The sequence below is a fragment of the Sitophilus oryzae genome, unplaced genomic scaffold, assembly GCF_002938485.1.
Source record: "Sitophilus oryzae breed Bouriz unplaced genomic scaffold, Soryzae_2.0 scaffold_494_pilon_pilon, whole genome shotgun sequence".
NCBI classification, from domain to species: Eukaryota; Metazoa; Arthropoda; class Insecta; order Coleoptera; family Curculionidae; genus Sitophilus; species Sitophilus oryzae.
The window spans coordinates 824,645-848,386 of NW_022147078.1; the positions used below are offsets into that span (position 1 = coordinate 824,645).

At 29.7% G+C, this 23,742-nt stretch overlaps 3 protein-coding genes and 2 long non-coding RNA genes across 13 annotated transcripts in view; 1 reads left to right on the forward strand and 4 right to left on the reverse strand.

The window, feature by feature from the left end:
- Positions 1-19,929, forward strand: part of LOC115886521 — a 57,500-nt gene extending 37,571 nt beyond the window's left edge. Inside the window, exons 2-6 of one of the 2 annotated variants that reach the window (XR_004050902.1) lie at positions 3,954-4,088; positions 6,951-7,085; positions 9,743-9,886; positions 18,416-18,705; positions 19,695-19,929. This is a non-coding gene — a long non-coding RNA (uncharacterized LOC115886521). The remainder of the gene's footprint in view (positions 1-3,953; positions 4,089-6,950; positions 7,086-9,742; positions 9,887-18,415; positions 18,706-19,694) is intronic. The other variant, XR_004050903.1, reaches the window with a different exon arrangement.
- Positions 441-9,194, reverse strand: LOC115886519 (neurogenic locus notch homolog protein 2-like). Of its 5 annotated transcripts, none has more exons than XM_030905722.1 (3): positions 6,235-6,390; positions 5,680-5,860; positions 441-605 (listed from the first exon to the last, which is right to left on the reverse strand). In XM_030905722.1, the coding sequence occupies exons 1-3, from the start codon at positions 6,305-6,307 to the stop codon at positions 515-517; spliced, it is 345 nt and encodes a 114-aa protein (XP_030761582.1). In that variant the 5' UTR covers positions 6,308-6,390; the 3' UTR covers positions 441-514. The 5 variants fall into 5 exon arrangements, with proteins under 5 accessions (XP_030761582.1, XP_030761579.1, XP_030761578.1 ...); XM_030905719.1 differs by lacking the exons at positions 441-605; positions 6,235-6,390 and adding exons at positions 4,565-4,763; positions 8,975-9,126; XM_030905718.1 differs by lacking the exon at positions 441-605 and adding an exon at positions 4,565-4,763.
- LOC115886518 (slit homolog 1 protein-like) lies at positions 10,399-13,690 on the reverse strand. Of its 3 annotated transcripts, none has more exons than XM_030905716.1 (3): positions 13,563-13,690; positions 13,092-13,275; positions 10,399-10,642 (listed from the first exon to the last, which is right to left on the reverse strand). In XM_030905716.1, the coding sequence occupies exons 1-3, from the start codon at positions 13,633-13,635 to the stop codon at positions 10,513-10,515; spliced, it is 387 nt and encodes a 128-aa protein (XP_030761576.1). In that variant the 5' UTR covers positions 13,636-13,690; the 3' UTR covers positions 10,399-10,512. The 3 variants fall into 3 exon arrangements, with proteins under 3 accessions (XP_030761576.1, XP_030761574.1, XP_030761577.1); XM_030905714.1 differs by lacking the exon at positions 10,399-10,642 and adding an exon at positions 10,905-11,267; XM_030905717.1 differs by lacking the exon at positions 10,399-10,642 and adding an exon at positions 12,350-12,596.
- A 401-nt stretch (positions 19,930-20,330) lies between the features above and the next one.
- Positions 20,331-21,625, reverse strand: LOC115886523. Of its 2 annotated transcripts, XR_004050905.1 has the most exons (3): positions 21,180-21,625; positions 20,955-21,100; positions 20,331-20,895 (listed from the first exon to the last, which is right to left on the reverse strand). It is a non-coding gene; the product is annotated as an uncharacterized LOC115886523 (long non-coding RNA). The 2 variants fall into 2 exon arrangements; XR_004050904.1 differs by lacking the exon at positions 21,180-21,625 and having other exon boundaries at positions 20,955-21,172.
- Positions 21,626-22,052: 427 nt separating this feature from the next.
- Positions 22,053-23,155, reverse strand: LOC115886515 (putative nuclease HARBI1). The gene is made up of 2 exons (XM_030905709.1): positions 22,739-23,155; positions 22,053-22,675 (listed from the first exon to the last, which is right to left on the reverse strand). The coding sequence occupies exons 1-2, from the start codon at positions 22,951-22,953 to the stop codon at positions 22,096-22,098; spliced, it is 795 nt and encodes a 264-aa protein (XP_030761569.1). The 5' UTR covers positions 22,954-23,155; the 3' UTR covers positions 22,053-22,095.
- Between the last annotated feature and the right edge of the window lie 587 nt (positions 23,156-23,742).

The window sequence follows — 23,742 nt, forward strand, 5'->3', positions numbered from 1 at the left end:
CGACAATGCTTAAATATATTTTTAAATAAAACATGGTGTTTACCTAGTCAAAAACATATATTTTTTATAAAAATAAAACTTTTCAAATAAATGTGTTAAATATTAACTGATATAAATGAATAATAATTATTGTTTTTTTTAAAAAAAGAAATAAATAATAAACTGGGCATATACCAGGGTGGTTTAAACCATAGTTTTACCCTTTAAATAAAATAATTATCGTTATCTACGTATGGCCATTACTTATAAAACCATCTTATATTACGTACATATATACAGGGTGGCACCCTGTATACACGTAATAATAATAAATACTCAAAATCACTTCCTTTAAATTTACCTGATGCAAAACATTTCCATAAAAATTCAGACTCTTTCTATTATGGGAAGGAAATAAAAAAAGGTATTAGATAGTTATGATCTTATATTATGTATTTATTTTTAGGTACATTATCTATTTATAAAACTAATAAGAGTAAAATTACTTATTTTTTTATCCTGTGGAAGTATTTCTTCAGGTGCATGTTTCTTCGTTCCAGCAACCCCACATTAAGTACTGGGGACAAAACCTGTTGTTACATTGGTCGAAGCAACTGTTACCTTCCCTAGAAACAAGTTAATTTATATAACTTTTTAATTTATATTCGACCATAGTTTGTGTTAACAGGCACCAAAATTGAAATAATTATACAAAAGTTAGAAAAAAATCTATATTTTCGTTATTATATTTACGTTAAAAATTCACACAATTAATTTACAAGTAAAGAAATTTAGAATATATCTATGTGATGAATATTGTACGATCGAAAAAACGGCGTCAAGTTGGCTTGGAAATGACAATCGATGACAGTCGCTTTATACATATAATTTTAATCTATACTAATAAATAAAATCCTTAAGTGACTGACTCACTGATTAATCACGATCCTGCTCAAACCACTCAACGTAAGAAGCTCAATTTTGTCACACAGGTTGACTCTAGGGTGCAGAGGTTCGATAAGAAGGGATTTTTCGAAATTCCAGTTCCAAGGGGGTGAAACCACCCCTGAAATATTACAATATTTTTTATTTAAAAAACGGTCAAGTTTCCGAAAAAAAACGCTTAAACACGTATATTTTATTTTGTTTTTTACATATTTTAAGATTTTTTAAAAATGTATACAGGGTGTTTCGAAAAATCTGGTCATTGATTGATCACGATCCTACTTAAAGCGCTTGACGGAAAAAAGCTGATTTTTGGAAAACGGATTGACTTTAGGGTGTAGAGGTTCGATAAGAAGGGATTTTTCGAAACTCGAATTCTAAGGGGGTGAAACCGCCACTCATATATTAGAATATTTTTTATTTAAAAACCGGTGAGTTTTTCGGAAAAACTCTTAAACATGTATATTTTATTTTGTTGTTTTACATATTTTAAGATTTTTTAAAAATGTATACGGGGTGTTTCATAAAATATGACCACTGAGTAATCACGATTCTGCTTAAACTGCTTGACGTTTAAAGCTGATTTTTGGTAAACGGATTGACTGTGGGGTATAGAGGTTCGATAAGGAGGGGTTTCTCGAATCTCAAATTCCAAGGGTGTGAAAATGCCCCTCAAATATTACAATATTTGTTATTTAAAAAACGGTTAGTCTTTCGGGAAACCACTTGGACACGTATAATTTATTTTGTTTTTTTAGATATTTTGAATTTTTTTAAAAAATCATACAGGGTGTTCCTAAAAGTTAATTAAAAGGTAATTGATTAACCACGATTCTGCTTAAACTGCTTGACGTAGAAAGCTTATTTTTGGCAAACGGATTTTTCGAAAGTCAAATTCCAACGAGATGAAACTACCCCTCAAATATTACGAAGTTATATAATAATATCGCCATATTGTTTTTTTTCTCATGCTGACATAAATGTGAGAAAATTTTATCCAGTTTGTATGTTAATGGAAATTCTTGCTTTGCTTTATCATCACCATTACAAATGATTAATTCGACGCGAACGAAGTCGCGGGTACACGCTAGTTTTACATATAACATCGATCTTCATTTCCAAGCGAACTCTAAAGCCGATTTTTATTTTCCACTCTATCTACACTATATTATAGATTAAAAACAACGTCAGTGTAGGCCTAGAAAGAAGCAACAATTTAGTTCAGATGACATAATTTTGACTTAATCAAAATGGACACTGCCAATAAGCTGTTAAGTTTTTTTTTTATAGAAAGATAAATAACATTAAAAATGAACTGTATAGTACATATAAAAGTATGTAATAAAATAGGAGTACTCTTGAGAGTACTGAATGTTTAAGTGGTAGTATTTCTTGGGATGCATGCTGTTCCATTCCAGCACAGACCTATGGGGCAAAAACAACCCCAAGTTATGTATTTTGGACAATTTTGGACTTTGCATTGATCCACGCAATGATTACTTTCCCTAGAAATAAATAAATTCATTTTGTACCTTGTTTCACAAAGTATGGTGAAAGATAGTATTTATATAATTTGTTATTCTAATTTGTTTCCTTAATAATTCTAAATGTGTGGTTTTTTTATTGTGGTTTGTTGAATAAAGCATATAGAAAAAAAATACAGATTTCTGCGATTTTGGTCATCAAAAAAAAATTGCTCGCATTTTTTAGTATCCTGTATACTTTTCCGGGTGGACATGGACATTCTTTCACGCAGTTGCCATTGCCATCTCTCCAATAGCCTCCATTGCAGAAACATTTACACACTTCTTGATTTTCAGGTTTGGTGTCAGGACATTGAAACTCTATACCGTTGCACATGTACTCTGAATTTTTTTTACAACGCGGAGCATCCCCTAATGGTCAAAAGATACAGGGTGTAAAGGAAATAATCTGACTTTGTCCCATCACCAATTATACAGGCTCTAACCATATTTTTTGTTCCTTTTAAATGTTGTGTGTTGTTTTAGTTTCCCAGAAACTTTTTTTCTTGTTAAAAATCCCAGAAACTCAAAAAACTTATTAGTTTGCATTAGTAAATAAACCAGAAAAATATATAAAAATGTTTATATTAGTTTACAGGTTAAGTTTGGAGTTGAAATTTTTATTTTTGTACAATAATATGTGTAACGTGTTTTCTATTTTTTCTAAAAGTTTATACAAAAAGTAGACATAATATATCTTACCGTGAATATCACCAATAAATAGGATAATCAAGATACTCTGCAAAATGTAAAAAAATCCCCTAATAGTATACATATTTCGGCAAAGTTTTTTTATGTTTCACTTGACTGTGATGGTTACAAATTAGTTGTAGGTTTTTTTTTATTTAAATTACAGCGTTAGGAATTAAAATAGAGTTAATTGGAAATAATTAAGGAAAATATTTAAAACTGATAATTTTTATCAAATTCACAATGCTGAAATGCATTTTAAATAAAATATGGTGTTATGTGTATACTCCAATACCTATATTTTTAATTAACAAAAAATAAAAATTTTGTAATGAATGTGTTAAATATTAACTGATATAAATGAATATTTTATTGATTTACTTAAAAAAAAATAATAAACTGCATATACCCCCCATGGTGGTTTAAACCATAGTTTTATCGTTTAAATAAAATAATTATCGTTATGTACGTATCTGGTAAATTCTTGGTAAATTTAATATTCAATATTCAGCAAATTCTTTTTGTAAATGTCTCCTTTATTTTGTAATAAGTAAAAAATTCAAAACTATTATGTAAGACATTTTTAACTTTGATTTTGTTACTATTTCTAGTAGGTACACACACTTATTACAGTAGGTACTCAGTATTTATTTAATATATTTAATTAAATTATCTGCCAAATATTGCTTGAGATCACAGACTTAACCATAGACTAACCTCTAATTTAGTTTGTGTTGAGATTCATTTATAAAAAATTGTATGATCCTTTGTGAAAAGCTTATTTCCCAAAAACTATAAATTTATTTTTGTTTTTAGATCATCAAACTGGTAGAAGTAGTTCTATAACTGCAGCTATTACTGGTACATCAGCTTTTATTTCTCCACTCCATGAAGATACACAACAGAACACAGGTTTTATGACTGTATTCCTTTTCGGACAAACTCATAAAGGTTTGTAAAAAAATCAAAATTGTTATTTTAATACTTTTTATAATTGTAAAACTAGAATTTCGAAAATATTAGTAGTTAAATTCTATAATTTATACGTGAATTTCAGTACAAATCAAATTTTAGCAATTTAGTGCCCAGTATATTTGTTACCTTCCCTGGTAACAAATATTTTTATAATGTTCTCTACTTTATACAAATTTTACCATAATTTGTATTACAAATATACTATTTTTGTGCTTTACAATATTTTCCTCTGTATTATATTTATACAAAGATTTTCTTTCGAAGTTTTTTAGAGACATTTTGCAACATATTTGCCTGACATTACTTATTAAAACCACCCTGTATATACGTGATAAAAATAAATAAACAAAATCACTTTTTTTGCCAAATAGCTAAATATTTCTTTAAAAAATCAAGACTCTTTGTATTGCAGGGAAATAAACAAATTCATTAGGTAGTATGATTATATATTTTTTAATGATTATGATGACACTGAGAATCTATATTTATAGTACTTAAAAGTATTTATTTATCTATGAAGTGGTAGTATTTCTTCTGATGCATGTTGTTCCATTCCAACATTGGCTGATGGTTGGACAATAACAACCCCAAATTAAGAAATAAGGACAAAAAAATCTGTTATTACACTGGTCGGTGCAACCGTTACCTAGCCTAGAAACAAGTATATTTATAGTATTTTCTGTTTTATATTTGACCATGCTTTGTGTTAAAAGACACTAAAATTAAAATAATTACCCTTGAAGGTAGAAAAAAATATATATTTCGTTATTTTATTCCATAGTTAATAAGAAATACTATATGATCGAAAAAAAACGGCGTCTAGTTAGCTAGGAAGTGACGATCGATGACATTCGCTTTTAAAATGACATGTTCGTTTCCAAGCCAACTCTATCGCCGTTTTGTTGGGCATATTATAGAATAAAAACAACGTTAGGGTAGGTCTAGAAATAACAACAATGTAGCTCAGGTTCGCTCACTATTAGCTGTTAAGTTTTTTTTTAAAGTAAGATAGGTTAACAATGAAATTAATTAGTACTTATATGTAATAAAAGAGTACTGTTGAGTGTTTTATTCAAGAAGTGTTGTTTCTTAGAATGCATGTTGTTCCGTTCCAGCACTGAATTATGGGGCAAAAACAACCCCGATATACGTATAAGTGACAAACTTCGTGTTTGCATTGATCCAAGCACGCATTACTTTGCCTAGAAATAAATAAATTAATTTTCTACCATATACAGGGTGTTTCAAAACAAATGCGAAAAACTTCAGGGGGTGATTCCTGGTTCAATATCTATAAATTCTATAGTTAGTCTGTACTTACTTTGCAATAAATATCATAATCTTAAACCATACAGGGTGTTCAAAATTCTACGTTCTTGTACGTGTTCTAAACTTTCTAAGATATAAAATAATTTTTCTCGTTTTTTTTTTTAAGTGGAACACCCTGTATATTATTCCTTTGTAAGATTATTTGTATTATTTGAGCTTTTTAACAGGACACTATCTGCTCAAGCGATTTTGGTCAATTAAATGTGGTTGTTTATAATAACAACCCCTGTATATATACCTCCACACTTTTCCTGGTGGACATGGACATTCTTTCACGCAGTTTCCACAGTTATCTCTCCAATAGCCGGGCAAACAATAACATTTACATCCTTCTGAATTTTCAGGTTTGGTATCAGGACACTGGAGCTCTGTACTGTTGCACTTATACTCTGAATTCACTTTACAAAGCGGGCCCTGACCTAATGGGTAAAAGATACAGGGTGTAAAAGAGAGAAATAAAGAAGTGACTTTGTTCCAAAACAGAGTATACACACACTAGAAATATTTTTTTGTTTCTTTTAAGTGGTGTGTTCAAGATATTTAAACACGTAGAAAAAAAATAATTTTTAGTTTCTCAGAAATTTTCTTTCTTGATAACAATCCCAGAAACTCAACAAAAACTTATTATTTTACATTCCTAAATGAACTAGAAAATATATAAATATGATTTGCTTAGTATACAGGGTAGGGTATAGCTACAATTTTTTTTTGAAGTTGAAAAGAATTGGAATTTAAAATTTTTATTTTTTTACAATATTAAGTCTTAATAACAAATAGATGTAATGTTTCTTACCCTGAATATAACCAATAAAAACGATAACCAAGATACTTGGCAAAATGCAAAAAATTCTTCTGAAAGTATACATACTCGTATTTCATCAAAGCTTCTTTATATTTCACTTGACTATATTTGCTTTAAATGGTGACAAATTAGTTGTAGGTTGTTTATTTAAATAATATAGCGTTATAACGAGTTAAAAGTTAAAATAGAATCAATTAGGGAAAAATATTTAGAACTGATAATTTTTATCAAATTGACAATGAAATGTATTTTAACAAAATATGGTGTTTACCTAGTCCAATACATATATTTTCTTATAAAAATAAAACTTTTCATATAAATGTATTTAATATTAACTGATTATGAATAATTATTGGTTTACTTAAAAAAAGAAATAAACAATAAACTGCATATACCAGGGTGGTTTAAATCATAGTTTTATCCTTTATATAATAATTATCGTTATGTACGTATGTGGTAAATTCAACATTTAGTAAATTCTTTATGTAAATGACTCTTATCAATTAGGGTATTTTTTAATTTCATACTAATTAATAAAAAAGTATAAAAAAATTAATAAAGTACGTAAAAAATTCAAAACTATTATGTAATCTGTTCTTGACTTTTATTTTGTTCCAAATTTTGCTTGAGATTCGTTAATAAAAAATTGTATGATCCTTTATGAAAAGTTTATTTCCCAAAAACTATAAATATATTTTTGTTTTTAGATCTTCAAACTGGTAGATGTAGTTCTGGTAAACTGCAGCACTGGTACAACAGGTTCTTTTTCTCTACTCCATGAAGGTACACAACAGAACACAGATTTTTTTGGATAGCATTTCTTTTCAGACAAAGTCATAAAGGTTTGTAAAAATTCCAAAAATTTTGTTTTAATACTTTTTCTAATTGTAAAACTAGAATTTAGAGAATGTTAATAGTTGAATTCTATAATGCATAGATGAATTTCGGTAAAAATCAAATTTTAGAACTTTTGTGTCCAGTATATTGATCACGAAAATTCTTTTAGCAATGGCAAAAGCATCTGTTACCTTCCTTAGTAACAAATATTTATAAGGTTCTCTATGCACATTTGACCATAATTTGTATTACATATAATATACTTTTTTTGTTTTACAATATATCCCTCTGTATTTCTAAAACAGAGCAATTTAGAACATTTGTTTATACAAAAATTTTCTTTCAAAGTTTTTTAGTTTAGTTAATAATAACAAATACACAAAAAGACTTTTTTTACCTTTAGCTTTAAATATTTCGTTAAAAAATCAAGACTCTTTGTATGAGAGGGAAATAAACAAAGGCATCATCAGGTAGTTATGATATTATATACTATATTTTTTAATGATTAGAGAAACACTGCGAGAATGTATTAATAGGTATATGTACATATATTTATAAATGTAATAAGAGTACTTTAAAAGTACTTATTTATCTATGAAGTAGTAATATTTCTTCTGATGCATGTTGTTCCATTCCAACATTGATTTCCTGGGCAAAAACAACCCCAAACTGCTAACTGGATACAAATAAACCTGTAATTACACAGGTCGCCGCAAATACTGCCTTCCCTAGAAACAAGTACATTTATGGTATTTTCTAATTTTTATTAGGCCATACTACAGGCCATACTTTGTGTAAAAAGATTCTAAAATTAGAATAATTATACAAAAGGTTAAAAAAATATTTTTTTTTATTTAATCTTTAGCGTTAGAATCATACTAAGTTATAAGTAAATATACCGTATGATCGAAAAAAAAACGGCGTCCAGTTTGGGCGCCGGACAGGGGGGACAAGAGGGGGCATTTCGGTAAATCGGTAATAACAAGAACCCGAACAAAGCTATAATCTAACATTTTCAGATTGTTTACAAATTTATTTTAGCAAATTTCCCTCTAGTATGCATAGAATTGGTGAAAAAAGTAACAGAAAATAGCAAAAACATTATTGATTATTGAATACCTAACAAAATATGTGCTAGAAAACCTTAAAAATATGAGAAATTAAGAAAAATTCGATATTGAAATTATTTTCCGTTTTTCTGAAAAACGGTAAGAGACCGCCAAGAAAAAAGTTCAGATTCGTAATCTACGACTTCAAAATGGGGTGTATACCAATTTTGGTGAAAATCGGACGATTTCCAGTTTTCCCAATAATTACCAAAAATGTCAATTTTTTATTCATTTTTACCTTGCCCCCCCTAAATTTCATTCTTCCGGCGCCCATGCCCTGTATATATACCTCCACTCTTTTCCTGGTGGACATGGACATTCTTTCACGCAGTTTCCACAGTTGTCTCTCCAATAGCCAGGCAAACAATAACATTTACATCCTCCTGGTTTTTCGGGTTTGGTATCAGGACACTGCAGCTCTGTACTGTTGCACTTGAACTCTGAATTCACTTTACAAAGTGGAGGTACACCTAATGGTTAAAAGATACAGGGTGTAAAATGGAGAAATACACTGGCTTTGTTCCAAAACAGAATAGACACTCTCTATATTTTTTTTTGTTTCTTTTGAATGTGATTAATATATTTGAAAGTGTAGGAAAAGGCTTCTTTTTAGTTTGTTAGAAACTTTTTATTAAAAAGATAAATATGTTGTTTAGCCTAGCTTCAAAAATATCTGAAAAGTTGAAAATATTGATGCTTGGATTATTTTTCTACAATTTGTATAATATGTTTTGTACATTTTTAAAAGTTTAAACAACAAATCTTATGTACTTGATGTTCCTTACCCTGAATATAACCAATAAAAACTATAATCCAGATACTTTGCAGAATGCAAAAAATTCTCCTGAAAGTATACATATTCCAGTAAAGCGTTTTTATTTTTCACTTGACTATTATGCTTTAAATGGAGACAAATTGGTAGTTGTTTGTTTATTTAAATAATACAGCGTTAGGATTAAAATAGAATCAATTGAAAATAATTAAGGAAAAATATTTAGAACTGATAATTTTTATCAAATTGACAATGCTGAAATGTATTTTTAAGTAAAATATGGGTTTTACCTATTGTAATACATATATTTTTTTATAAAAATAAAAATTTTGAAATAGATGTAGTAAATATTAAGTGATATAGATAAAGAATTACCTATTTTTTATATTAATATTTTACCTTAAAAAATGAAATAAATAATAAACTGCATGTACCAGGGTGGTTTAAACTATAGTTTAATCCTTTAAATAATAAGTATTGTTATGTACGTATGTGGAAAAGTTAATATTTAGCAAATTCTTTGTATAAATGCCACTTATCAGTTAACGTATTCAGTGGTGTTACTATTAGATAATTCCAAAGTAAATAAGTAAAAAATTCAAATATATTATGTAATCTACGCTTGACTTAGATTTTGCTACTTTTTTTCTAGTACACAAACTTCATCACTGTTTATTTAATTGAATTATTTTCCAAATATTGTGAGATTAATTTAAAAAAAAATGTTTGGCCCATTTTTAAACTTATTTTGCAAGAACTATAAATTTATTTTTGTTTTTAGATCATCAAACTGTTAGAAATAGTCGTATAACTGCAACAATTACTGGTACTGGTACATCAGGTTCTTTTTCTCTACTTCATGAAGATACACAACAGAACACAGATTTTTGGATAGGTTGTATTTTTTCCGGCCAAACTCTTCAAGGTTTGTAAAAATTCCAAAAAATTTGTTTTAATGCTTTTTGTAACTGTAAAACTAGAGAACGTCAATTTAGAGAATGTTAATAGTTGAATTCTATAATGTATACATGAATTTCAGTATAAACCAAATTTTATAACTTTTGTGGCCAGTATATTGAGTACGATTTTTTTTAGCATTGGTAAAAGCATCTGTTACCTTCCTTTGTAATAAATACTTTTATAAGTTTCTCTACTTTATACACATTTGAGCATAATTTGTATTACAAATAATATACTTTTTTTTATTTTACAATATATCCCTCTGTATTTCTAAAACAGAGCATCAATTTAGAACATATGTTTATACAAAGATTTTCTGTCGAAGTTTTTGCTTGACATTACTTCTAAAACCACCCTGTATATACGCGATAAAAACAAATAAACAAAATCACTTTTTTTAGCCTTTAGCTAATGCTAAATATTTCCTCAAAAAATCAAGACTCTTTGTATTAGAGGGAAATAAACAAAGGCATTAGGTAGTTATGACTTCATATATTTTTTTATGAGTAGGGTAACACTGAAAACGTATTAATAGGTATATATTTATAAATGTAATCAGAGAGTACTCTTAAAAGTACTTATTTGTCTATATCAAGTGGTAATAATTCTTCTGATGCATGTTGTTCCATTCCAGCATTGATTGGGTGGGCAAAAACAACCCGAGATTAAGTACTGGGGACAAAACGTGCTGTTACAGCGGTCGAAGCAACTATTGCTTTCCCTAGAAAAAATTATATTTAGGTATAGTATTTTCTAATTTATATTTGACGATACTTTGTGTAAAGGCACTATAATTAAAATATACTTAATTACACTGAAGGCAGATTTTTTTTTTATAGTTAGATAATCCTATATGTCAGATTCATAGAAATAATATCATATCTGATAACTGGTAAATACTGTATGATCGAAAAAAACGGCGTTAAGTTGGCTAGGACAAGACGATCGATGGCAATCGCTATAAATTTTTACATTTATAAAATGACAGCGATATTAATTTCCAATAAAATTCTATAACGTCTTTTTTTTCTTTTCGATCTTACTGTACTCGTACCATGTTATAGAATAAAAACAACGTCAAGGTCTAGAAATAACAATGCAGCTCGGGTTCACTCTCTATCAGCTGTTAATTTTTTTTAATGTCAGGTCAACAATGAAAATGTATTAGTACGTGTATGTAATAAAATATGAGTACTCTCGAGAGTACTTATGAGTAACAAGTAGTGTTATTGTTTCGAATGCATGTTGTTCCATTCCAGCACTGACATACGGGGCAAAAACAACCCCAAGTTACGTACCAGGGACAAATGTCGTGTTTGCATTGATCCACGCAAGAATTACTTTGCCTAGAAATAAATAAATTAATTTTGTACCTTGTTTCACAAAGTGTAGTTTAGAAACTATATTTAAATATAATAAAATTATTGTTGTTACCAAGATCCCCTAGTGACAAATCCCCAAAGTTAATAGATTTTATATAGAGTCCTCAATTAAAGACCAACTATACCGGGTGCGTCTCAAAAGTGGCTCACCCCTATAACTTTTTTATTTTTTCAGATGAAAAAACAATATTTTGTATGTTAGTATATGACATAGATTAGGATTGATTGACGTATTCAATTGTTTTCTGTCACTTCCTGTTTCACAGGAAATGACTACAACTTTTGATTTTTAAATGGTACCCTCGGTGTTTTGGTGCTTTATTTGATAGAAAATGACACTCTCAATAGAATGCATATCATATTATGTCAACTTTTGACATTCTCGAATATGGTTTATTTGAAATTGCAACATGCGATTCATAACGACAATTTGACTAGAAATACCAAGTGTGTGGTACCAAATTATTGGTAAAAAATGCTTTTTCTAAATATGCTAATGATCGAGCCACCCTCGTTCCATTTGAAAAAATTGAGATATAATTAAAATACGATTTAGGCATCTTTTAACCGGCCAGGACAAGACACTAAAAACATTAGACGATCAAATCTATTTTTCCAATGCTCCTTAATAAAAATTAGCGTTTTTAACACTGTAGATTAAACTTTAAAATGCAATTTTGTTTTAAGCGTTTTGAGCGTTTTCATTCTATTCAGAATGTCATTTTCTATCGAATGAAGTAAAAAATGCCGGGGGGCCATATTTAAAAATCAAAAGTGGTAGTCATTTCCGGTGAAACAGGAAGTAGCCGAAAAGAACTGCACACGTCAATCAATCCTAATTTATGTCATATACTAACATACCAAATATTGTTTTTTTTATCTGAAAAAATAAAAAAGTTATAGGGGTGAGCCACTTTTGAGACGCACCCGGTATATAAAATGACAACCCTATAACGCCCTTTTTTTGTTCTTTTCGATCTTATGACAGCATATCGTAGAATAAAAACAACGTCAGGGTAGGTCTAGAAATAACAATGCAGCTCAGGTTCACTCTCTTTTAGCTGTTAATTTTTTTTAATGTAAGATAGATATATAACAATGAAAATGACTTAGTATCTATTAAAATAGGAGTACTCTCGAGAGTACTTATTTAACAGGTTCGGAGTACTTATTTAACAACTTCGGATGCATGTTATTCCATTCCAGCAATAATATAGCGGGCAAAAACAACCCCAAGTTAAGTATAAGGGACAAATGTCATGTTTGCATTGATCCACGCACTGATTACTTTGCCTAGAAATTAATAAATTATTTTTGTACCTTGTCTCACAAAGTATAGTTTAGAAATTATATTTAAATATACTAAAATTGTTATTACCAAAATCTCCTAGTGACAAAACCCCTAAATTTAGACTCCTCAATTATTAAAGACCAACAATATAGAGAGTACATGACAGTGACAGCTGTTTTGTGTGCATTTGTGTAAATTATATTTTTTGTCATTTTTTGAATGTCATTTGTCGAAATCTTCCCTAATTTGTCGGACAAGCTTTACATAAAGTTGAAGTAGAAAGTTCCACAATCTAGTATAGGTATCTGACTAGGATTTTTAGTTACTTTTCCATATACGTCTGCAAAATTTTGACTTTTGTTGTTTTAATTTGTTTTCTTAATAATTCTGAATGTGTGTTTTTTTTTATTGTGGAATGTTCAATGAAGCATATAGAAAAAAAAAACCATTTTGGTCATCAATGTGTCCGTTTATAATAACTACCCCTGTATATATACCTCCACACTTTTCCTGGTGGACATGGACATTCTTTCACGCAGTTTCCACAGTTGTCTCTCCAATAGCCAGGCAAACAATAACATTTACACCCTTCTGGTTTTTCAGGTTTGGTATCAGGACACTGAAATTCTGTACCGTTGCACTTGTACTCTGAATTCACTTTACAAAGCGGACTCCCCTGACCTAATGGTTAAAAAATACAGGGTGTAAAAGAGAGAAATAAAGTGACTTTGCTCCATAATAGAGTATATTTTTAGTTCCTCAGAAAGTTTTATTCTTCTATTTAAAAAATCTAGAAACTCAACAAACATACTGCTTATATCAGTAAATGACTAGAAAAAAATTAAATATGTTGTTTAGTACATCAATAATAAGTTCGAAATTATTATTTTTGTAAAATATATGTAATGTGTTTTGTACATTTTCTTAAAGTTTAAACAATAAAGATAATATAGTATAATTTTTCTTACCCTGAATGTAACCAATAAAAACGATAACCAAGATACTTGGCAAAATGCAAAAAAATCTCCTGAAAGTATACATATCTCAGCAAAGTTTTTTCAAGTTTCGCTTGACTATTTTGCTATAAATGGTGACAAATTAGTTGTAGTCGGTTTATTTAAATAATACAGCGTTAGGATTAAAATAGAATTAATTGGAAATAATTAAGGCAAAATATTTAAAACTGATAACTTTTATCAAATTTACAATGCTTAAATGTATTTTTTAATAAAAAATGGTGTTTACCAATACCAATAAACATATTTCTTTCTAAAAATAAAAACGTTGAATAAATGTGTGAAATATTAACTGATATAAATGAAAAGTACTGATTAACTTAACGGAAAATACATATAGCTACCTATGCAGGGTGGTTTGAACATATTATAATAGCTTTGCACTTTTAAGAGACCATTTTACTAGTGCTAAAAAGTAGCAAAATAAGCGTTCGGCATTTAACGTTTTATTTAAAATTGGCTAGGTATTTTTAAATAGCTTCTTTATTTTTAAGATTTTGATTGTCAAACATCAACAAAATATTCCTTATGTTTGGACTAAATTTTCTCGAAAATAAAAACGTAATTTAAAATTCCGTTACAATACGGAAATAGATTGAAGTTTTGTGATTACAGTGATATATAATTTATATGGTTTTGTAACAAATTGCTCGCTATTTTATGGCAAATGCTGAAGCTCTGCAAACCTTAATCAAGCCTTAATCAAAGCACGTGTGTTTGAAATTTTGGGTGTGGCTTAACACGACAGGATTGGGCTAAGACTTAGTCAGATTTCTGAAATATAATATATACTTCCTTCGGCCGCACACCCTCTTTACCCGATCCCTGAGAGCGACTCGAACAGTACAGCGTAATAGTCTTAAATTAAAAAAATCTTAAATTAGTTCGTTAAATTTTAGCGGTATGTTTAACTTAAACCATTTTGTCAGTAAACCAGAGTCATAATTTGTTGGTTTCTTATGGAGTCTTACAGACGCTGCTTTCTTTTTTTCAAAAAATCCGTCGTTACTTCTACACAAAACACAATCAAAGCTAGACACATACCACCAGCCCAAATACAAAAAGCAAACCCTATTGATTCTAGATTAATTTTCTTCTTATCGGTGTCTAAAGTGAACAGTTTGATCACAATCGCCTTCCGTAAATCGTTCACGATTTTCTGCAACCATCCATTCTCTACACAACCTTGAATAACTGCCGAAAATTGATCAAGTATCGGATGTCCTCTGGTAAACATCATGTGAATAGGTTTGTTGTAGATCGTTTCAGAATTAATATGAAGCATGCTTTCCTTGTTCTCCGTCAGGAAATACAGTGGAACGTAGTGGAGAGCGACCATATAATCTACTGTAGCAGTAGCGTATGTTCGGTACTGAGCGATTTCGCTCAAGCAGTCCTTGTACCCGCAATGCTTTATACGGCTGTAGTTCATTTTCACATCGTCGTCATGCTGGTAGCATTTCGTGATATCCCCGCTTAGTATAAACTCGAAACCAGCTTCATATATTTCTTTTAAAGTATCTACCTGATGTTCTCTTATTGATGAAGCAGTAATTATTAGTAAAGAATTCTTGAAGACCGATGAGATAATAAAAACAGCCCAGATACAAACGATCAATGGTACTCTCACGTTCAAATTGCTGTCAGATAGAATAGGACATTCTAGAGTTGCCATTACCATCAACTCTGTCCATTTCAGCACGTTGAAATTGTACAACCATTTCATTACCAGAGCTGAGAAAATGGTAATGGCAATATAGGCTGCGTAAACTTGGTTTGAGAAAATCTGGAATACTCTAAGCCAGGCTGGTTTATTTTGAGCAGCCGCTACGACCCAAACCATTCTGTCAGTGAGGTAAAAAGGAGTGATGTCAAAATCTGTCGGATTGTCGCCGTTCCTTAAAGTGCAAAAGCCTCCGAACAAGTCCAGTTTGTAATTGATCAAATCCTTTTTTACTTGAGTGTAGAGTATCACGTCTATTGTATAGTTTGGCTAAAAGTAAGTAATCGTAATTAAAATCAATAAGCAATTTTTCAAGGCATCGTTATTCTAAAAGAATAGTCTACTATTTCCAGAGGCGTAGGGTGGCGTCAATACAAGGGGATGTAATAATAAGTAACTGCCTTTTACCAACCCAATAAAGTTTTTTTTTTCTTTTTTATTATTAAAGTCTTTAATTTTGAAGTTACAAAAATAAAATATACAAAAAATGTAACAAGTTAAAAAAATAATCAAACCAATTTAAAAAATGAACTAAATTTAAGTAAAAAAACAAAGCTGTTAACGAATCTGTTAGATAAAATAGTAGACAAGACCAACAAAAAGTTATTTTTAGGTTTACTAAGTGCCTCAGAACAACATAATTAACCAGTGTTCACTTTTAAGAGTCCATTTCACTAATCCGAAAAAGTAGCAAAATAAGCGTTCGGCATTTAATGTTTTATGTAAAACTGACTAAGTATTTTTATACAAATGAAGAAGGAAATTAAAGATAAAGGATTATACTATATCCGTATTATAGCACATTTTTAGACAACTTCTTTATTTTTAAGATTTTGATGGTCAATAATCAACAAAATATTCCTTATGTTTGTACTAAATTTTCTCGAAAATAAAAAGACATAATTTAAAATTCTGTTACAATACGGAAATAGATTGAAGTTTTGTGATTACATTGATATATAATTTATATGGGTTTGTAACAAATTCAGCAAATTCTGAAGCTCTGCACATCTTAATCAAAGCACCTGTGTTTGGAATTTTTAGTGTGTAAAATATATAAATTAAAGTACAGCGTAATAGATTCTTAAAACATTTTCACTAAAATGACGAATACACGGTTTTAATTTAGTATTACTATTATTATTACTTAAATACTTTTTTGTAAACCGTTTTATAAACTCAAAATTTTGATATAACCTACCAAGTTTGCCAGAGGAGCCCTTTTATTAATAAAACCAATTCTGTCTTTGAGTAACTCAAACAGTTTATCCTCAATGCCGTCATGGTTCTTTACAGAGTAAGGAGGGATATCTCTAAAATGTTCCTTCAATGTTGTATTCCTCCATTTTTTCGGATATTTATTTTTGTAACTTTCAAAATCGATATCCTCGATTTTAGAACAAGTTCCTACTTGAAAGGGTGTGCTTTCTGGATTCTTTACATTCTCGTATTTGTAAGGGTTTATAGTGAAAATATTCAGTTCACTATTTATTGCTATGACTTGGGCTACGTAATACCTGGTGAAAAATGAAAAATTTGAGGAAGTTGTGAAATTTGAAACAAATATATGCAATGCTCGGGGTTTCATAGATCTACTGGTATAACACTCTTCCATTGTAGTGTTTATGTCATTCATGTTTTCATTAATAACATAGATATCTTCTCGATTATACCAAAGTTTTGTAAAATTGGTTACTTTCATTGTAGGACGTCTTGTTAAAATATTTCTCGGATTTTTCGAGTATTCCAGAACACTAATTTTGTCTGAATCTTTATAAAATCTTTCTATAATCTTTTCGATACATTTTTCTAACTGATTTTCGAAATTTTGGTCATTAGCATTTGCAGAAAACAGCAAAAATGTAATTATGACAGAAAATAACATTTTACCGACTGATTTTTCTTAAAAATTAAATAAAAATATTTTATTATTCATATTTATAATGTATTTTTTTATGTAAAAAATGCATTAACGGTTTTTGTTAATTGAAAGTAATGTTACGTAATTGACTAGAGTTTTTTGCGAGTAAAATGCATCAATAATTTTTTAGTGTAAATTTAGAACATTATTTTTATTACCTATATATTTTTTTTGATAGACACTATTAAAATTAATGGGTAATGGTCTTTTTACATTTTTAACACACATTGTACGCCATTATCATATTGTAGTTAACAAATTTATATTGTTTTAATATAATACTTAAATTATGATATTATTAATAAAATGTAATATTATTTTTTTTGCAGATTATTGCAATATATTTTACTGGTTTTTAATGTTCATCTATTTTTTCTAATTTTAATTTATGATTCCTTAATTTCATAGACAGATTCAGACCATCTATTTTTAATTTGGACTAATTTTTGGGCTTAAACAATTTCTACAAATAGTAAGTTTGATATTTTATGCTAGTATGCATGTATACAGTGAAGAAACAACAAGAAAAAATTACATTTACTACCCCGTCTATTCAAATTTTTCCTTTCGCGCGTTTAATTGATAACAGCGCCATTCGTATTTAGTGAGAATTTTTGGAACTATCGTCGAAACGATTATGGCGCCACCTTATGGAAAATTTTACAAGTAACCAAATACAGATTTCTGTTTCTTTCCTATGTAAGTGTGGCGCCATCGTGGGTTAAATATTTAAACTAGTTACTTACAGATTTCTATAAACAAAACACGCTGCTGGTGCTATCTAATGTTAAATAGTTGAACTTCGGTTAAATTTTTCTCAGAATTTTAAAGATATCTATAATTTTTAGTTCTCAAAATGATTTTAGTGAGAGCCATCTATGAATAAAATTTTATACTAATATTGATTCTAACCTTAGAAATTTTAGAAAATGTATTTTTTTGTATCTGTTTCTGTTATATAAAAGTAAAATAAATGAGTATATTTTCAGTTTCATCTGGTTTAATAACAGATTAACACTGGTTAAGTTAAACTGTACGATCTATATAATATACTTAATATCTAATTTTTAATTTTATTTATTTACCATTCGTCTATTTAAGTGTAATCTTGGAAGACATGAGTACCTATACTGAAGACTGAAGTAACATTTTTTATTACAGGTACAAATAAGAACTTCTTATGAAGATAACAAAGGAGAAGACACCAAGAAAAATGGAAAGAAATGAGATTTTCTTTTGGGAAGATGTGAACTTACGTAGATTTTCTTAAGAAAACCTCATCGATTGTACTCTGCTTTTGAGTGAAAGTATGTACCAGAAAAGAGTAAAGCTGGAGCAACAAGATTGGAATCCTGTTGAAAAATATATCCGCGGGATGGTTTCTGCTTTTAATTGTTGTTCTACATTGTTAGGAAATGTATTATTGTTATGAGGAGATGCCGTGGTATGAGGTAAATTTTTTTTCACATTGTTTCCGTGTGTTTTTTGATTTGTTACAATTTTCTGTAAAGTGAATAGTGAAACGACCTGAACGAAATGATAGTATGCTCGAAAAAACACATATATGTATATCTTTATGTTCTTTTACAGTATAAATATTTTTTATGAGATTTTAGTATAATAATTGAAGGGTCCAGGGGAAAACATGATAAGCGCCGATTCCTTTATTTTAGATTTTTACCATATTTCCCTACAAAATGTATAAACTTCGCAGGGCAATAAGCTGTTAAATCTTCTTACTAACAACTTTTAAATTGAAAGATTTGAAGGACATGTTTGAAAATTTGTAGTTTAAAATGTTGAAAAAGCAATAAATTAAAAAAATATTTTATGGGTAAAAAATATGTAGTTTTATACGTGTGATAAATAGTTGTATAAAATAAAAAATTAATGATAAATATGTTTTTTTTACGCGTAACAAATAATTTTTTACACGTAAAAAAATCTTTTTAGGCGCGAAAAAAATTTTTTACACGTAAAAAATACGTTTTTTCGCGTAAGAATAGTTTTTTACGCGTAAAAAATAGTCTTTTCGTGTAAAAAAATAGTTTTTTACGTGTAACAAATAGTTTTACACGCGTAACAAATAGTTTTTAACCCGTAAAAAATATTTTTCGTGTAGCAAATAGTTTTATACGCGTAATTTGCGTAATAATTTGATTCACTATCGCAAAATTTGTATTAAAATCTTAATATTTTTGATAATCACGTGGACTGCTCACAAATACACGTCGCGTCACTACGTATTTCTAAGCTGTTACTGCTTTTCATTACCACTAACCACTAGCTTAGCTCGTGTGTCAGGGTCGCCTCGCTAGCTCGTGTGTCACGGCCTTGAATTTTTACACCCAGCGCGCGTAAAGTTGTTTCACTTCAAAAAGTTATGGCCTAGTGTGTAAAATAGAGCCTTTAAAAACTATAAATTTCTTTTTTGTTTCAGATTATATCAAACTGGTAAGAATATTTCTACAACTGCAGCTAATACTAGTACTGGTTTACTCTGGGGTACTGGTATATGAACTTCTACTCCTCTACCATGAAGAGATGATGATCTCCATGAAGATATACAACAGAACACATATCCTGGATAATATTCCATTGCCACCCTTTTTTTTATTGTAAAAGTAAAATTTAATGAGTATAATTTCTATTTTTTTTTATAATTGTATACATTAAAATTAATAATCCTAAGGGCCGGTTGTACAACGACTGGTTCAACAGAAGTTTTCTTGAACTGCAGTGATCTATAGTTCACCGTTGAACGTAGTTCAGAGTCTCAAGTGTTGTTCCAATTCCCGTTTTCATGAACTAGAGTTTACAAAGAAAAAAGAAGAAAAAACCAACAGCATAACCTTCAAACTGAGTAAATATAAAAACAATTAGGCATTCCAAACCACGTGACTTTAAAATGGCGGCTGGGGGCAAGGTCAATGAAGCCGATCAGCTGTTCTGTCATAATTCTATGAATTGAGGTTTTAGTTTTGTATTCAGTTTATATTTTTTTAATAATAGGTATAGGTACATACCTATTGGGCCATCAGTATGTGTAAAAAGTAATAGAAATAAATAAAAAGTATCTTTCTTATTGTTTATTTGACAATTGTATATTTTTGTTAAGGAGTATAACAGTATATACTACATATTCGTTTATTACGATATATAAACAATAAGCTAATTTTGCAATTTACACTCGTGAAAATAAGAATTACAATATAATGTTATAAATAAATAAATATTTGAGTAACAATCAATAATACACTGCGACTCCTAAATGCCATTTTAAAACAATATGTTATATTTTTTTAGAGCATCGTAGATGGATTGTACCATTCTATTTATAAGGTTTTATACCTTTTGTATAAATCATTATTGATTACTTCAAATGTTGTTAAGGCTGTAGCAAAAGACACTTTAAAACGATAAGCCAAATCTTTTAAACTTGCCTAGAGCTGTCATTTGTGTAAACGGTATGTAATCTGCAATAAGGCGAAATTACTAATTTTAGATGTTGCAAAACTAAGCTACTCAAATTTGTTGCATAAGTCATCCATCGTGATGTATGTTTGTACACTAAAACTGTTGATTCAAACATCTGTTTCAATCACCCGATGAGGTTCTGCTTCAGACGTGTTAAGAATGGCCTATAATAAATATCAAAATTAGTATATTTTAAAATCTGAACAGTTGTCAGTAATCTCACTTCATATTGTACTTTTCTTCTTTAGTCAGCCCTTAGTTTTCTCTCAATATCATCCTTTTTTTCAGATTTGTACAATTATGACCCATGTCTTGTCACGGAACCAACTCAATCTGGATGATTTTCATCTTCTAAACTAACAAGTTTTCCTAGAAATAACAATTATAAACTTGTAATATTCCACCATTATTAAAACAGAAATATCAATAAAGAATTTTGATTACAGACCTGTTAGAAAGTGTTTGCTACACACCCTCTGATTTTTATTATAAACCACATATTAAATCATCTCCTTTTATAGCTGCCATCCAAAGAGAACGACGATTCTTGGACAATTAATTTTGTTCTGTTAAGAAGCGGTGATTTGTGGTCGTAGGGACACAATAAAAATATAAATTGTCTTTATTTGCTCGACTTCCGACACGTAATCGGCATCTAACAAAACGTCTTCAAATATTATGTTTCTCGCAGAATTTATATCCTGGCTATCAAAATTCACTATAAATGTGTTAACAACTAACTACTGAAGCACAATATGAACTGAAAAACACTATAAAATATATTAAATATAACTTAGCTCTGGTTTGACTACCACAAGGCCTAATGTAAATACAGCCATGTGTGCCCCCAGCGGCCATATTGGATCGATTTTGACAGGTCGTTGGAATGCCTAATTAAAAAATATTTTTTTTCAGATTTTCTGTTTAGGAGCAAGATTTAATTAATTAATTAAGCTTATTTTGTTCTCAATAAAGATTTGTATTTTCAATGATGTTTATTTTTGGTAATCTACCACAGGATAAATTTTATATTTGTACATTTCTATATAGCATTTTTTAGAAAATATCTACAATAAATTTTGAAAGTAAGTATTTATTAATGTGTAACGAACACTATTGTTGATTCCTCTTTGTACATGTCCAACCATGTCATTATTGACATTATTTGTCAGTTCTATTGCAGCTGCAATTTTTTCATTGATTTCTGGAGGCTCCACATCTCGCATTGATAATGCTATATTGTGAAGGACCACTGTAGACATAACAACAGCCTCTACCTTTTCCTGCTTCAAGCGTATTCCTAAAGAAAGTATCGGGAATCGCCTTTTTAAAACTCCAAACGATCTCTCAATAGGATTCCTTGTTCATATTTGTGCCTCATTAAATAGATGTTCTGCTCGTGTATGAGGATTTAATAGAGGTGTTATAACGTATGGTTTTATTGTATAACCACTATCAGCTACAAGTAAGTTGTCACCATACACTCCATTTTCAAAGTCATTTCTGACTCTGCTATTCCTAAATATGTTGGAATCATGGGCAGAGCCTGGCCAGCGACACACTATGTCCTGAAATTTGAGATCAGAGCTGCAAATAGCCTGAACATTATCTGAAAAAAATCCTTTTCTGTTTCTGTAACTTTCAGCATCTATCCCCCCAGGCGACTGAATTTTTACGTGAGTGCAGTCCAAAGCGCCAACACATCTTGGTAATTTAGCAATATTAAAGAATCCTTTTCTAACATTAGTTACTTCAGCTTCAGTTCTTGGCATTCTTACAAAGTGTTGTGCCAACTGAGCAATTGCTTCTAGAACCATATATATTTTTCGGCTGGCTGTTGATTTATGGATGCCCCCGAAATCTCCAACAACTTGTAAAAAACTCCCAGTGGCTAAAAAACGCAAAGCAGTGCATACCATTTCTGTAGGGGTTACTGCTTGGTTTCTAAAGGAGTAACAAATAAATTATGTCCATCTTAAAACTTGGCAGGTTAGTAACAAGCTATACCTGTCTGTAACAGATGAGATTTGTTCAGATAATTCATCTATTATAAATCTAACAACTTGTTTCTCCAACCTAAATCTTGCTTTAAATTCTGTATCATTCCAAATGTTGAAATGATCTGGTCGATCTCTGTAGACTTGTGGGGCTTGAGGATGTACATGATGAACCAATTCCAAAAAATCTTCGTCGTCCGTAATATCTTCCCACAGATGATCCATTATGTTTGATTGCAATAAATTAATTAATTTATTTATTTATTTACATTTTGCTTACCAGCAAACCCAATAATAATCATTTAAAACGACTTGAACTGGCCTCGAACGTCCAAATTCGGACGTTCAAGATCAATCGTCGATCAGCACCTGAACCCATAACGTACAACGTCTTTTACCCGTTGATCCTAAGATCATCGTGAACTCAGGATTAATTCCGTTTGTACAACCGGGCCTAAGTCAGTGCTTGTCAAATACAATATGATCGAAAAAAAAACGGCGTCAGCGATGGCTATGAAATGAAAATCGCTGTCATTTTTTATGTAAACTTATGGGGAATGTCATCGATGTTCATTTCCAAGCCAACTAGACGCCGTTTTTTTTTCGATCATACCGTATATCTATGTGTCTAGTGGTTTATTATGAATAAATAAATAATATAGTGAAATAATAGTTGTTTTATTTAAAAATTACACATCTACAAGAAAAAGTTTTGTCACAAGGCAAATTGGTCATTTTTACCAGGAACATATACAAGCGAAGAGATATTTTACTATTGTATATAAATGAAAAATATGTTCCTGATAGAAATGGAGATTTGTATAAAACAATCAATTTTGTTTGGTACTCATTGTGTTTAGTACTGCTGTCACATTAAATATTAAATGACGAATGAAACTGCTTAACTCCTGGTACCGAAATATACCTCCTCGCTCTAATATGTTCCTGATTTTATTTTCGATTGGTCACTTTTAGCACAAAGATGTCAAAAATAAATTCAACCTATCAAATTTT

What these genes read in the sequence shown, in the direction of transcription:
- LOC115886515 (XM_030905709.1), bottom strand. Translation starts at nt 22,953, where the DNA reads ATGGATCATCTGTGGGAAGATATTACGGACGACGAAGATTTTTTGGAA. An exon ending in ATCTCATCTGTTACAGACAG is followed by an intron (nt 22,676 to 22,738) that starts GTATAGCTTGTT and finishes TTACTCCTTTAG; the next exon opens with AAACCAAGCAGTAACCCCTA.
- LOC115886519 (XM_030905719.1), bottom strand. Translation starts at nt 9,047, where the DNA reads ATGTATACTTTCAGGAGAATTTTTTGCATTCTGCAAAGTATCTGGATT. An exon ending in TTTTATTGGTTATATTCAGG is followed by an intron (nt 5,861 to 8,974) that starts GTAAGGAACATC and finishes TTTACCCATTAG; the next exon opens with GTCAGGGCCCGCTTTGTAAA. An exon ending in CCACCAGGAAAAGTGTGGAG is followed by an intron (nt 4,764 to 5,679) that starts GTATATATACAG and finishes ACTTGTTTCTAG; the next exon opens with GCTAGGTAACGGTTGCACCG.
- LOC115886518 (XM_030905714.1), bottom strand. Translation starts at nt 13,635, where the DNA reads ATGTATACTTTCAGGAGATTTTTTTGCATTTTGCCAAGTATCTTGGTT. An exon ending in TTTTATTGGTTACATTCAGG is followed by an intron (nt 13,276 to 13,562) that starts GTAAGAAAAATT and finishes TTTAACCATTAG; the next exon opens with GTCAGGGGAGTCCGCTTTGT. An exon ending in CCACCAGGAAAAGTGTGGAG is followed by an intron (nt 11,268 to 13,091) that starts GTATATATACAG and finishes ATTTATTTCTAG; the next exon opens with GCAAAGTAATTCTTGCGTGG.